General features: G+C 44.6%; 2 protein-coding genes across 2 annotated transcripts in view; both read left to right on the forward strand.

Annotated features, from left to right (window-relative positions):
- LOC143422091 (uncharacterized) overlaps positions 1-15,173 on the forward strand; it is a 442,059-nt gene that overhangs the window by 216,669 nt on the left and 210,217 nt on the right. The gene's annotated exons all lie outside the window — the stretch shown is intronic.
- Positions 1-15,173, forward strand: part of LOC143422190 (uncharacterized) — a 137,797-nt gene that overhangs the window by 98,649 nt on the left and 23,975 nt on the right. Inside the window, exons 13-18 of the mRNA XM_076892655.1 lie at positions 61-250; positions 2,458-2,572; positions 3,468-3,604; positions 11,231-11,370; positions 12,889-12,991; positions 14,238-14,263. Of these exons, the coding sequence (XP_076748770.1) occupies positions 61-250; positions 2,458-2,572; positions 3,468-3,604; positions 11,231-11,370; positions 12,889-12,991; positions 14,238-14,263 (711 nt within the window). The remainder of the gene's footprint in view (positions 1-60; positions 251-2,457; positions 2,573-3,467; positions 3,605-11,230; positions 11,371-12,888; positions 12,992-14,237; positions 14,264-15,173) is intronic.

The following is a 15,173-nucleotide window of genomic DNA, read 5'->3' on the forward strand; positions in this document are numbered from 1 at the left end:
CTGCCAACGATTTCCTTACCCGCGGGCGCATTGTATTTTTCGGCTTGCCTCTTATTGTAGATCAGATGTCCCGGTCATTCTTCCGGGGCAGTGGATTATCCCGTTGGAGCCAGATGTCATATACGATGTCGAAGGGGTTTCAGGCTGGAGGGACCGCACACGAGGTACTGCATGGCCGGCGATCGATGGAACGGCAAGGAGCCGGCTTGCATTCAAGAATCGATCGTGACCGATTCCCGTTACCATTCCGGTGAGCTATTTCTTCGACCTTCGAGCCGTTAGTGCCATCGAACCGTGCCCACTTTTCGCGCAGCGTTGCACGCGATTGCACACAGTTGCGCCAAGACACGCTTTTTTTATAAAGCGTCCAAATATCTCTGTTTCAGCTGTTAGCGAAATGACGTTGCATCTTACGTGTTATCGTATTAATGTGTAACTATTAAGTTTTGAAACTCGTATAGTCGAGTAATTCTCATTCTGAGCGGAAATATGATTTTATAAATGATAAGTAATTGCAATCTTTTTAGGTGATGTTATGTGGATAGAGAGTTGCATATATAGTTGTAAGGTAGTTTGCGAAATTTCTTTCTCGTGGAAAATTGGAGCGATTTTTGTTCGTAGATGTCAGCGACTTGACGTTTGGACTACTCAGTTAGGGTCCACGCGCGTCTCATTTATCTGAAGGATGGAACGCGGTTGCAGGGGCTTCTGGTATCCAATGGTCGGCTCGTAGCCGGTTTTTACAAACGATCGGGAAGAAAGATCGCCGTCAGCGGCAATTATTCGCCGGCGAAAATCCTACCGGCGCATTTAATTAGTCACACAGCCGTTCTAAACAGCTTTTAATAATAGGAAGTTCCGGGCGTAAAGGTCGGTTGCTAACGACGCCATACGTTAACGCCACGCCTTAACGAGCTTGCAGGGACGCGTTTCACTTTTTCCTTTTTTTTTTCCTCCTTTTTTACGTTTCATTTCGCTCGCCCGCCGCTGTCTTCAGTCGTTACGCCTCCTCTCGGCGTCTTCTATTCTTCTTTTCTCCCGGAACGATTCTCACCCCGCGTTATTTCGCCTAACAACGGCAACGAGGCCGATTTTAATGGAGCAATATCTTGTTGCAAGCAGCGCGGAGTAAATTTCCTTGGCGACCCCTGATTTATCGATGGTGATCAAAGCGTTGGATCGATGGTATGAAAAATTGTGCAAGGCTAACGTTGCTTTCGCGAGTATTCTTCGTTGTTCCTTATCGATGGATTATAGATGCTCTCATTATCCAAAATTAAAATATGCAACAACTACGAAGAATACAAAAATGCAGAGAAGTTGCTTTTCTAAATGTTTCATTTAAAAATCTATCGCCTGAAATCGCCTCTGCATCTTCCTCTTCGAAGCTAGATAAATAGCGTAGAGCACCTCGAATAGTTTCAGCTGTTGTTCTTTTCGTTATTATTTACGCAAGATGACATCGATATTAATCTTGTAAATGGTAGACGGTTTTGCCTCGTTGCAAATACCATGGTATATCATCTCTGGATGGCACAGTTCTATTTTACGTCTCGCGGATGACTGGAGAGTCACTTCTGCACAGTGACAGTCATTAGAGGCGGTGCTTCAGCTTTCGAGTGAGTGCTAACGCTGAGAACATCTGGCAACGATGAAATTTATGTCGCCTACGTATACGACACTGTATTCCTTTACACGTTCAATTTTTGTTTCTCTCCCAATTTTATCACCAGAAAAATCATATGTAAACTCTATTTAACAATCCATGGTAATAATAGTGATGAAGGAGACACTTGCCAGCCAGGAAGTCAGTTCAGTGGAAGTCAGCTCATCGAAACGTTTGCCTCGCACGTCATTTGGCTCAGACGAGGCCCTCCCGGGCGTGTCTCATTCCGTATGCATGGAAAGGGGTTGGCGGCAATTAGAAATGCCTTTTACGTCGGCAAATAATTACGGTACAGCGGCGTGGAACACCGCCAAACAATTAAACGCGTAAAGTAAGAAGTCGGTTGCTCCTGAAGGGGACAGTTCGCCGCGAAGAAATGGTAATTGAACGGCCCCGGGCAGTTTGGCGGGAACAGTCGATAATTCGATTATTTTGGCACGAGTCGATGAGTCGTTTCGCGTCGAACGTTATCATCTCGCTGGCATGTGACGTCTGTACACTGACTGATGGAAGTAATCGATCGCTCGTGTTTTTTAATAAGCGGGACGCAGGGAGCGACCCAATTCGCGGTTGCTTATCATTCGATTTTTTAAGGATCGAGGAAAAAACGAACATGGTAAAATGAAATAACTCGAGTCGAAGAGCATGTCTCGTTGCATCGATTGTAATTAATGTAGAGATCAGATTTTGAGTAGCCACGTTTTCCTCTTGTTTTATATTAGTAAGAGTTATAATTCCATGGAACGTGTCACAGAAAACCGCGTGTTTAATAACAGGCTTTGTTGGTTCAGACATGCCACGGCCGTTCGTGAGGTGTCCCCGAGACATGGACGTGGAGCTACCCGCAAGGCAGAGCACGATACGCGTCTCCTTCCCGCAGCCTAAGTCCAACATGAACTGGTGGAGGTATTTATTCAGCCACAGTGATAAGCACATCGCGCGACGTTGTTCTATGAACAGAGCCGCTCTGCATCCCAATCGACCTACTACATTCCCCGTTCATTTTTCAAAACCTTCCTCTCGCGTCAAACTTAGTCCACGCTCTGAACAACACTAAAAAAAAAGACACTGTCATTTCAACATTTACTTGAGAAAATTCGCTTAAACTATGTCGAGCATTATTTCAGAACCGTTCACGACACTGCCTCGCTGATAAAGCGAATTTGCCACAAGCACGGCTCCAACAGCGCGAACGGGTATGGAATTTGGTAACGAAGGCGTACAGTATCGGTATTTAAAGTTGCAAACACCGACCATTAATTTTCACAAAGTTGATCGGTCTGGCATCCGAGTGGGACGTTCGCTGAACGCCGTGAGCACGGCGCGGACGCGATCGACCCCGTAAAATCTCGCGCGCGAACCTACACACCGCGTAGGGGGTGAAATTAATTTCTTTCCATCCTCCGGTGCAATACGCCGCCACAATGGGACGGTTTATCTTGCGTCGCAACCCTTCCGCTGCGCACAATGGGAATTCCAAACGAGCTTAGGGGCTTCTTCCTTCCAAGGCCGTGTACACGTCTTCGCCCCCCTTGGTATCCGCGGCTCCAGCGTCTCTGTTTGTTCAGCTCGTTCGCCCCGCGCCGCTTTCGCGCGCGTCCCGACAGAGAAATCATCCCGCGTCACCCGCGCAGCTTGGATCGTGCACGCGATACGGTCCCCGTCTATTAATCAAACGGCGATCGATCCCTCGCGATCCCTCGACAGACGGACGGATCGTGATCTCGATAAATAATCTCACAGCCGTTCGTTGCGCCACGGTTTCCTACGGTTTGAGTCGGATGACTCGGTTGTTTTGCAGGTACGTGGACGCGACACCGTCCTGGGCGAAGCAATTGCAGGCGGATCTGCCGGCGGGCACGACGGTCGTCACCTTCACCGCGTGGTCGCCTGTGTCGAACTACACCAGCACCTGCAGGATAGTCATCCGTGTGCGAGGTGAGCGTTTGCGATTATACGGACGCTTATGCGAGACTGTTCGTCGTCGATCTATCGATGCGACGTGGAGGGTGTCTGGGACCATTGCGCGCAACGGTGGGCTTCAGAGACGCGTGCAGGCGTCGTTTGTATAGTAGACGAAAGGGAATTTAATGTATGGGCGGGAATGCTGTACGTGGTTAATGTTTTGGAGTAAGCGAAGGGTCAATAATTGTTTTATTCCCTGGAAATCGTTCAATTCTACGATCGATGGCGATGGAAATGCGACAAATTTTACCATCAAGCTTTTCAATAATATTCAGCTAAAATAGCTTGATATTTATGAGTGGTAGCAAGGTGCCAGGTACGAGTAAAGTGACGTTTTGCTGTACGAAATTTCGTTTCCGAGAAAATCGATAAGAAAGCTGGCGTGTAGCTTCTCTGGACGAAAATAGGTGTACCATACGAAGAATTGCATGTATCGTCTAACATTTTATTAAGGGTATTAAAATAACAGGAGATTTCAATACTACGAGAGAACAGTAGGCGATAGGTCATAGTTCACAAATATATCCACGCATCTTCCTTTTACACGTAGTATCTGTTAAATCAAGACTAGCGAAGGCGATGAAATCTCGCCTAGATAGGGAAGCTTCTCGGAATTCGCCAGAGAAATCCACTCGCCACGGAGACGTTTCGACTTCCTTAACCACCCCTCGACCGTGTCACTAAAATCGTAACAACGAAGTTAAATAGCCAAGGTACACCTGACGGGAAACGAGAATAGCCCGGACAGAAAGTTTCGTGGAAGGCTCGAAGTTTGATCACGTAAACTTCGATTCGAGCTCGAATCACGTATGCAGAAATTGCGAACGTCGGGGCCAGCGACACTTTTATTCCCTGGAAGAAGTAATCTCGCCTGCAATACCGTCGGTCGCGGGAAGAGAATTGCGCGTACGCTCGAGACACTCTCTCTGGGTCTGTCCGCGACACTTAAATCTTGCGCAAATGTTTATGATAGCCGTGAACGTATATACGAACGAGCGGACGTATCACGAGCGGGACACGGGCGAGAGAAATCTCGACACCGGCAAATTATAATATTATGACGCGCGATCGATCGAGCTGGCGCTCGGATACGAACATTGCCGTTTTACGGGGATAATTTAATGGCAGCCTGGCGGGGATCTCGCGATTTAAATCCTGTTTCATGTACGAGTGCACGGAGAATTAACATTGTCGTTTCGATTCGAATTTATGCGGCTTTCGTGTCATGCGAGACCCGCGTTAGGCGTTGCGATCTTAATTCCGTGGAATTAAGGAACGTGCCTGTGGCACTCGCGCGTAATGTATGCATTCCTGCAGGCTGTTACAATTTCCACTGTTATCTGTTAGACCCGCGGTATAATGCCTACTTGAATTCTCGGTTCACGACGAACTTCTTCGCGTTAATTCGTTCTCGCTTGACAGACAACTCTTTAGATTTATTTGTCGAAAATATTCCGCTGTTTCGAAGGTCAAATGGCGTACGCGTCGGTTTAATACACGCGGTGCAATTCATTTATCGATTTTTAAATTGCTTTTGTCCTACTACTTACACACGTAATCAGTGGTAATAATTAATTTTTTACAGTATCAGAAATTAATAGAGATTTACAGAAACTGATTTATTTCTTCCTCGTTGCATGTTCGAATATCCTTTGAAACTTCGAGTGTCGACAAGTCTATGTTCCTTACATCTCTAGCTTAGACCACCTTGGATTCAGCTAGTCACTTCGTTTCGTGAAACAAGCTCGTCGCATTAAATTCATCGAAACATCATTGTTTTATTATTGGTTTCCACGAGCGCGCAATAACACACTCGACAGAAAAGCGTTCTCCAGAGGACCACGGCCGTTTCCGGCGGCCATGTCACATAAATACGCTACCCGCGTTACCCGCGACTCTATTTCTCCCGTTGCTTTCCCACCGAGACCATCGAGACTTCGATGGACAAAAGTTTTTTACATCGTGAAAACGTTATTCCACCCATCTCTGTTTCCATCCCTCTACCCTTTATTTGTTTTTTTACATAGCACAATTAGGTACAATTTTACATTCATTTCTTCCCTTTCTAAGTGTGCTATTAAACGAGTATTACATTTTCTGATACTATGGAAAATACACAAGCTGGAAGTAGATGCATGCGGAATGGAAATAAATAATGCACTTTTGGAAGTCGTTTCAGATATAATTTTCCGTTTCGTGTTCAAAAGAAAACCCGTAATGCTTCTTAATAAGAACGCGAAGGCGGAATATTTACATCTGATTGTTAATGAGGAGTTTGAATGGAAATAATAAGGAAGTGAAATGATGGAATGCTGATTACGACAAAACGAGGTCGAATTTGCTAAAAGTTAAAGAATTTTCAGATCTTTTGAGTTCAAATCTCAAATTAAATATCGCGAAGCTGTGGTAATTTGCGTCGCTCCAGAAAGGTATGCTATTCTCATTTAAGCGATACAATGAACTTTCATACTCGTACTTCTTAAGCTTCTAATTATTGCATTAATATTCTGAAATATTTTACACCGTAATTACCAAGTTTATCATTGAAGTTGCAAGGTATGTCGATAGCATGTTACGTACTTACTTACCATTGTAAAGCAATGGGTTGTTCGTGTATTTCATTCCTAATTAAAACCGCGAAAGCGCAATTCAAGCTGTTTCCAGCTGAAATTCCATTTGTTTATTTCGTAAACATGTACGTCATGAATTCTCTACTATTGTTCCCAAAAAATTTTAATCAAACCATTACATTTTGTTCACAAACAAACCAGAAAGAATACTTTTGCAATTTTTTAAATATACCGTAACATTACTTATTTGAATACTTTATAGCTTAACAAATTGCCAATCTAATCAACTCATCGCGTTAAATATTCTCCATTATCATCACTGTACGATTACATACATACACTACCATACTTGTTAGAGCAAAATCAGCGAGCTGGTGATTTATTATTCGATAATACTACCGGCCAAGAACAGCTTGTCGCGCTTCGAAAAATGGCCCAGGTCAACAGGTCAGATTCCGTGATATACCGGCGGTACCCGAACCAGATTCATCTATCACACACGTAACGCGAACCGAAAACACAAAGCTTATTAGAAAGTATCGCTTGATAAATGTCCGAGGCAGTGTAATCGTCCTGGAGATAACGATCGAATCGGGGTATCGGGAATATCGCGCGTACAAGCGACCGGATAGCGCGAATCGGTTGACTCTCGACGGGTGTAAACGCATTCCGTGGCAGATCGTGGCGCGGTTAAACGCACTGGAGAAATGTACAACCGTGGCCGTAGACGGTTCGAATAGAAACGTTACTTCGCCGGCATTATTTGATCTCGCCAGCGTGCACGCGTGATTTACGATCGCGGTGGTTAACCGACACGCGCAGTACCGATCGGTGCCCAAAGCGTTCGCGCGCGAAGAAAGAAATCGAAACGGCCGATCGCATATCATCCCGTGACCGGGCTTTCTCACGTGGTCCCTTTGTTTCTTCGATTTTTTCTCGCTCGCCAGGGCGCGAGATACGTGTCCCATAACTCTTCATCTTGATCGTTCAATATAACGTCTCTGTTATTAATGCCGGCGCTTTCTAACGGCCGCCTGGCCCGCGCGAGGCCTACCTTATGAGTCCAGGTGTTTTATCGGGTCCACGTTTACGTGGCAGTTTGTTTCCTGTTGGGGACGTCCCCTCGGAAAATATGATGCAGTGGACGCTTCTTTCCTCGGCTGCCCTCGTTGCACGTAAAGTGAGTTAGGGGTGCGTTCGGGTTCTCCTCTCTTTTCACGCGAAATAAATCCTTCTCCGCGAGCTGATATCTTTTTTCAAAGTACGAATCATGGATTATTTTACCTTTGTAAATTGATAAGATGTTTTTCGATGGATTTCGTTTCTCGCTTTCGGTAGTGGATGAAGTAGGACGTTAAATGAACCGAAATACCGTGCATTAAACTTGGAAGCTGTTTAAAATTTCGTGTAAAAGAGTGAAGAGTCAGAGAGAGAGAAGGTACGAACGTACCGCAAAAACATTGCTAAATATTTAATTTTTAAATTATTCATACACAGAATCAACTTTCGTGGTAATCTTTTATAAAATGTGAACATCTCGAGCGCGTTTTATTCGCGGGAATTTCCGCGTTATTCGATTCCTCCCCGCGAAATGAGCGCAACAACGGGGGTAAAAATCAGTGTGGCAGACGTTTCTCGTTTTCGCGCGCGTTTAATTCGCGCTGGAGCGTCGCCGGTGAATTATGAGAGCCCGGCGAAGCCACAAAAGGTCGATTGTGCCGGTGCCCGGGGTTTCCGCCCTCCGCCTCGGTTCATTTCTTCCTCGCGATATTCGAACGGTGGATGACGGCGGAATCTTTGCTCGGCCTGTCACCGGCAAACTTCCGTTCCGCTGTTTCTGATTGCTGTTACCGAAAGGAAGTGCCTCCTGCCTCGAGAGAAATTAACCGGAAAACAATCTCAGCCACGGCGCTGGATTGGCTGTTCAATGCGAAGGAAACAATCGCGATTATATTGACCGTTTCTCGTTCAAATTTAATTAGCACGTTGGCGTGGACCATTATATCTTCGCCACGAATATTGTTTCGAGCAGCTTCAACAAACACAAACGTAATTAATTCCGCCTTAAAGATCGATTCAATTTATAATCAATTTTCTTTTACGTGCTTTTCTTCCCACACTTGCGTCTATTCGAATATGCATTTATTACGATAAATTCCAACTCTTTAATTTAAGTTGACAGGTTTCAATAATTAATTAGACAGGAACGGGATTAAACATGCCAAGGGGCGAGTCGAATAAGCGCAACACAAATACAAATTCTAATTGTAGCCAGCTTGTTTCTCGAAGTATCCGAAAACCGGATTCCCTGGAACGTTTCCACGGAAAAACTCACCCCCAGCCCGCCGCGAAACTTCTAAATTCGCGCAATTAATTCCGGTTCTTCTCTTGGCCGAACGGCGAATCCATCCAGATTCGGTGGATCGTTCCGCGTTTCCCGTAAGAAGTTCGCCGACAACGAAACTCCCTCGTTGGAAAACTACAAGGCATCGGTTAAGGATCGAGCGCGGTCATTTCGACGCGGCCGGAAACCGCAGTTCCGCCGAAAAAGGCAAACAAAAACGTCCACCAAATCGTCGGAAGCCGGTCGATCGAAAGGCATTACCGAACAAACCAGACGGGTTACAAAGTCGCGGTTCGATCTGGAATTGGAAGAAGAACAGCAAGAACTAGGAAACGAACGAGTACGTTGACGTTCGAAAGTACGCGAGCTCTTAATTATTTGCTGGGGGTGTTATTTCGTTAGAATGTCTCGGTGGAGTAATTTTGCAATATGTCAAGTCTTATTCACGATAATCGTCAGCAATGATTTTCTATTAACTCTTTGATTTCTTCTTTTCTTAAGTACCTATTCGTGAAATGGTCAGCAATGATTTTCTATTATTTCTTCGATCTCTTTTTTTCTTAAACACTTACTCTTGGGACGGTCAGCAATGATTTTCTATTAACTCTTCGATCTCTTCTTTTCTTAAACACTCACAAGACTTCCTTATCCTAAAATTGCTTCGTTTCTAAGCAACGAGTTAAATGCGATACGTCCACGATAATTTCTTGATCGCGTAAGAAAATGACAGATGTAGCTCGTTCCTTTTAATTAATTCGTGCATTTAAATGACATTAATGTACACGGCGGGTAGAACTGACCAAAAAAAGGTGCTGGAATATTTACGAGCGGCAAGTGCAGACGGCGTGGAAACACGGAGACCGTTGGGGTAAACGCGAAAATGGCGGTGAAACGCGCGACGGACGGATCGATCCGCTAATAAGAGAGAACCTCTTTTTTTTCGAAAGCCCATGGTCACTAAACGAAATCGGCCTGCAGGTTTTGTTGCGAATCGAAGCCACGGGATACGGGCGAAGTTTTCGCCGGGAATCGAAGTGCACTTAGCCGAGGCCCGCTTAATTACTCGCTCCTGAAGTTGGCGAAACTCCCTTTAAGCGCGCGCCTTCCGGTGGACAGCAGCCAGTGACGGTGAACAGAGACGACGCGGTCGGTTGGACTCTGTTCAGGCCGATATGCAATTACGCGAAACAGAACTGCTGTTGATCGAGCGGACCGTGCAAACGCGCCACCGCCGATTCTTAATTGCTCGTGCCACGATTTCGCTGCACCGTCGAACTTCCCTGGTCGACTAATTAGGCCGATTAAAGAGGCGCCAACAGCCGGAGATCGTAAAGGGGTTGTATCGATGGCTTTACGGTTAAATATCCAAGAGGTCGTCCTATACAGATCGAAGATATTTGGCGTTGCGAGGTAAACGGTACGATGGAAACTTAAATCGACGTGATGATAACAATCGCGAAACATTGGCAGAGTTAAAATATTCATTTCGTCGTATAATTGTTAAAAAGTTCGAAAGAACGTTAGGGTGTTTAAACTGAAACGCTCGACATTCTTTCGCCGCGGCTACTTACATTAAAGACCTTGGAACGAGGAAGTTACAGGATGGTCGAGTGAAAAACTTTTAATCGAGAATAAGACTGTACTCGAGCAACTATTCCAAGCGTAATTCATCGTGATAAATTCGCAGCCGCCATCGTATTCGTGGACGAAGTTCCCGTTGCGATCGACGGTATCGAAGATCTCGACGAACTATTAAATCGGATTTACCAAACTTTTAATTATATTAGCAGCGCGCTTCTTAACACGATTTCCGGTTATTTCGTATCGGACTCTGCTGTTGGTTTGATTATCGATGATAAAAGTAGACACTGGGCAGGCTTGGATCGACACGGGGGAACGATCGATCGGTGATCGGAATCGGATCGATCTAACATCCGTCTGGAACCAGAATAATTTAGTTATGGATGTCGCGGGAATGGATATGGATGACTTTCACGATCACCGCGATCAATTATATTTACGTCTGTCAGATTTTGTTTAAAACTACTTGCTTAGACTTGAAACTCTTGTGATTCTAATAGGTTGAAATATTAAGAGACTCTTTCGTTATCTGAAAAAATAGGTTTATAAAAATTGAAATGATATTTTATGCTTCTTTTTCCAATTATAATTATAAATAGAGGAAGATTTCTGAAATATTTCGCAGCTATTTAAAAACTAATCAATTCTACGTCTAGCTTCAACAAAGTTCAATTGCAACAAACGCACTGAACTGCAAGATTTGAAAAATAATTTCATTTTAAAACTCCCACAAAAAAAGAAGAAAAAGCTAGAAACAATCTTCAATTTCCGTGGAAGGCGTAACTAAAAAAAAGACGAAAAACCAGCGGCAAAAGTAATTAGAAGTTTAAAACAAGTGGAACACCTATATTAACCCAGATAAAAAACTCTTGCGAAATTTAGCCCAGAAAGCTAATCTAAACGCCGCGTCTAACGGCGGACAAATTCGCGCGATTTACATGGAACTCGGTAAAAATCATGCCGCGGGACCAGTGAAACCGCACGAGGGGGGTTCACTAAAATCCGGCGTTTATACCCGAGCCACGGGTGGCTTGCATTCGCGGACGCTCTGAAACAGGACAATTTGTTTACCATACTGACGGCTGATTATATTACCATTCGCAGACACGGAGAATCCGAAAGTTTCAACGTGCCCGACGTCCTTTGAAGTGCGGCTGAACCCTGGCGAGCGAAATCGTTTAATATTCTGGCAGGAGCCAACGTTCACCGACAACGTCGCCGTCGAGCGGGTCTACAAAACGAGGGTGAGTAAACGACATCGAATTCTACCAGATAATCCCCCGCTCTGTCTCCGTTTCCAAACCGCCCCAGCGTCCCGCACCACCGTTCTGACTAACCGAAAATACCTGCCCTCGTTTGATTCGGGGCGAACGACGCTAGAGATGGGATCAAGCGTGCTCTGAGTAACTTCGAACAACTGATTGGATCGTATCCAATTTTTTACGCGCCACTCTTTGTTAATAGTATCTATCTTCGTTTTCATGGTTTTCCCTTTAATTCGTACGTTTATCGAGGCGCACGTTTGTCTAGAATTTTCAGTCAGTAGTACAGGTACGTACATAGCACGAGTTCTCTTGATTCCACCCTTAAATGACACCTCCGTCCCTAGAACAGTTCTTTCCTTTATACTCGTCTTCGTTTCTCCTCAAATTTTCGCCTGAGAACGCCCGTTCCACTTTCAGACTGTACTAGTTGCCGCGAAGCTACGTCTACCCCTCACCCTTTTACTTCTTCTTCTTCACCCTCCTCGAGACGCTTTTTCTCCCGCGGTTTATTAAAACTTCCTCCCCTAACGATCGAACTTACCAATCTCGCGGTAATCTCTAGCCATGGTACTCGGCATTAATTACCCTGCTGTGTCTCGAACACAGAGGGTAGTTGGACGGGCAAAAGGAAGCGGACGGACGAACACCGCCCGAAGACAAACTCTCTTCCGCTCTCTATTTCTTTTTCAATTGTTTGCTCCACTCCGCGTCCGCCGTCTACCCCTGGTCCTCTTCTATTCGAACGTTCTCGCGATGAAATCGGAGCACGATAGAGGCGGTGCAGTCTGAGGGAGGGGATGAAAGTTCGCGACGCGTCGATAGTAATTAGTGGCGTAGTTTTAAAATATACGCGCCGCGAACGACACCGCGATCGTCGCGATGTAACCGCGATAACGTGCCCGCGAATTGGTGATAATTAGCCGACTGTAATTGGGGTGGGCTACACCCCTACGCGAGCAGTGAACGCGATGTTCCAGCTTGCGCCGCAAAGCTGCTAAGTTGCGTCGATTAAAGCGGTCTTCGGACGAAAGTAGAGCACAGTGGTTCGCGAAATAGCGATTCGAAAAAGGAGCGTTGCACGGGCGTAATCTTCTGCTCTGGCGAGTGAAAAGTGGTGTGCGCCCCACATTTCAACAGCCCTTATTAAATATTAACATTCTCTATCAATATAAAATCGTATGATGCTATTATTCAAACAGCACTTGTCTACCACTCCTTTTACTTCGTCCAACTAATTCTGGCACCTCTTTTTGAATATTTATAACGGTCAAACTTAATTAGCCTCGCGAGAAGAGTTCGCAGAACTCATCGAAGACCCCGTGTTGGGGTCCTCGCAACGCGTAGAGTCGTCGAACGTTAAACGGAACTGATAGCGCGACCACCGGTTTAGATAGCAATCCATAGAGGGGTTGTTCATTCATATTTCAATCCCGAAAGGGGAGGCATTCAGCGTGGGACGCTCTATCGAAAGTTAACTCGCGTGTATTCCCCGCGCAGGAACCCGGACAACTGATGCACCCAGGCATTCACAACGTGCGGTACATCGCCACGGATGCAGCCGGAAATCGAGCCGAATGCCATTTCTCGATACACGTACGAGGTAAATTTCTGTAATGCGAGAGAACGACGGGGGCAATCGATGGTATCGAGCGAAACGACGACGTCCGACGAATATTTTTCGTACGCGGGATCGTCGAGTGGACAGCGATCTATTAGACGCAACGATCGGTTGTTACGATCACCAGGGAGTGGATGGTGCTGGTTTATGGTTTGTTGGGGGATTGGCGGAAACTTTGAGCCGCCATTCCCGCGGACGGTACTTCAGTCGCGATGGATGTGTGGCGATTGTTTTGGTCGAGGGTGGATTATGAGTGATAACAAAAGTGGAGTTCTTGAGTTTTACTTTTCGAGTCTCTCGATCTCTACGCTGTGGCTAAAGAAAGAGCGAATTGTTGTTGGTACTACACGACCAGGAAAGAATTTTTAAAGTAGGACATATATTTATATAATTCTTTTCCACTATTTAGTTGAACCAAATCTTGTGTGTTATCAGACGTAGTAGGAGAATAGAGTAGACATTAATGATTGTATAAGTATTGATCGACTTCTGCGTAGATAGATGTGTTTTAGTACTTCTAACTAGGGTAGAAGATAATAAAAGAGAAAGCAAGGGTTGTCAGAAAGAAGAGCTCTTTGGAAACGCCTATGTCTTGGCGAGTGAGAGGTGAGAACGTGTGAGAGTAAAGTGGAGGTGAATGGAAACGAGGCAAAGGCCTTTTTCAAATAAGAGACAGTGTTCGCATAGTCGCTAAATAAGAGTGGTTTCCGGTTGTCTGGTAGTCGTTACGAGTCGTTTTCTTGCAATTACAGTCGTGTATCATTATCAACCGACATCGCCACGTGCAATTATATTCGACGAATTAATTCTGCTAACATAATTGTATGTTAACGATTACACGATTGATCGTATCGAACATTTAATAATAGAGATAGAAAAATTCCTTTTCTTCATGTAAATTACAAAGATGATTATTACTGGCAAACTTTCTATCTCTTAGTTTCTTACGTTCTTCGGACATAATTTATCAGACGTGACATCTCGGTGGTTCGATCTTTTAATTAACTTCAGCTAATTACATCGGTTTAATGGATTCAATGAAGGTGACTCCTCCATAAAAGTTTTGCGAGTGGGCCGTGGCTCTGATCAACGAATCGTTTCGATAAGAAAAAGAATTGTGACTTCAACGGGAGGAGGGGATCTGCGAAATTCCGTCCTCGATAGCATCGATCCGCCAAACGATAGAGAGCGATTAATCGAACTTATCTGGTGTCCCGTACATTTTCAGAATCCGAGCATCGTCGAGATTCCGAGGTGAGCTGAAAAGGAATCGCTGGCTGGAGTTTCGTGCGGACTGAATGGCTTTCTGATACGATGAAATCCTGGCTTGGCTATTCTTTCATCGTGAAACATAACTTTATTTCGCTCATTCCCCGTCATTTTCAGCTCCCTGTCCCTCTTGCCAGGCTTCGCGAGAGCTTTGCTTTTACAATCGCGCGATGTTGCACGTTATCAATTATTTTTCTATTTTTATCCATGCAATGACGATCGTTTGAATAATAGACAAGAGATTATTTCGCCTTCTTCGCCATTCTTCATTTAAACGTAATTAAAAATGAAAATTACAAATGTATCTACATTTATCACGAATTACATTCACGTTTCAGATATATATTTCATGTCGTATATAATATACAGAGTGATAATGTGAGAGCACGCGTACCCAGATAAACACTGAAAATTAATCCCGAAGAGAATGAATCAAGATAAAAGTGGACGTGTACTTCACCTGAAATTTGTTGTCCGCTCTAAGTATAAAGAACTACAACGATACGTCATAGCGTGTTGTAACTATCATCCAGCCAATTTTAACAAATAAAATAAATTCTCTATATTTACTGCAGGATTAACATACAGACTTACGCTGGATGGCGGATTTCTCTTGACTATTTTTACGAGCGTCATACGTCCCTAAATTATTCGGCTCTTTATAAATCAGCATACTTTGCGCGAACATCGACTTTTACGTCACTTTTCTATTCAGAAACGCGCTGGAATGATTAACCAAGTAACATAGAGTTGAACCACTAATTCCGATATCGTACAAGATTAATGTAACACGCTGCAACTAACGTCACTTGTTAAATTTAAAAATGCCCCCAATACATTATTCACGTTAATTCTATATCTCGATTCTATCTAACGAATCCATCACAGGCTATCG

Source organism: Xylocopa sonorina, chromosome 3 (genome assembly GCF_050948175.1).
Source record: "Xylocopa sonorina isolate GNS202 chromosome 3, iyXylSono1_principal, whole genome shotgun sequence".
Taxonomy (NCBI): domain Eukaryota; kingdom Metazoa; phylum Arthropoda; class Insecta; order Hymenoptera; family Apidae; genus Xylocopa; species Xylocopa sonorina.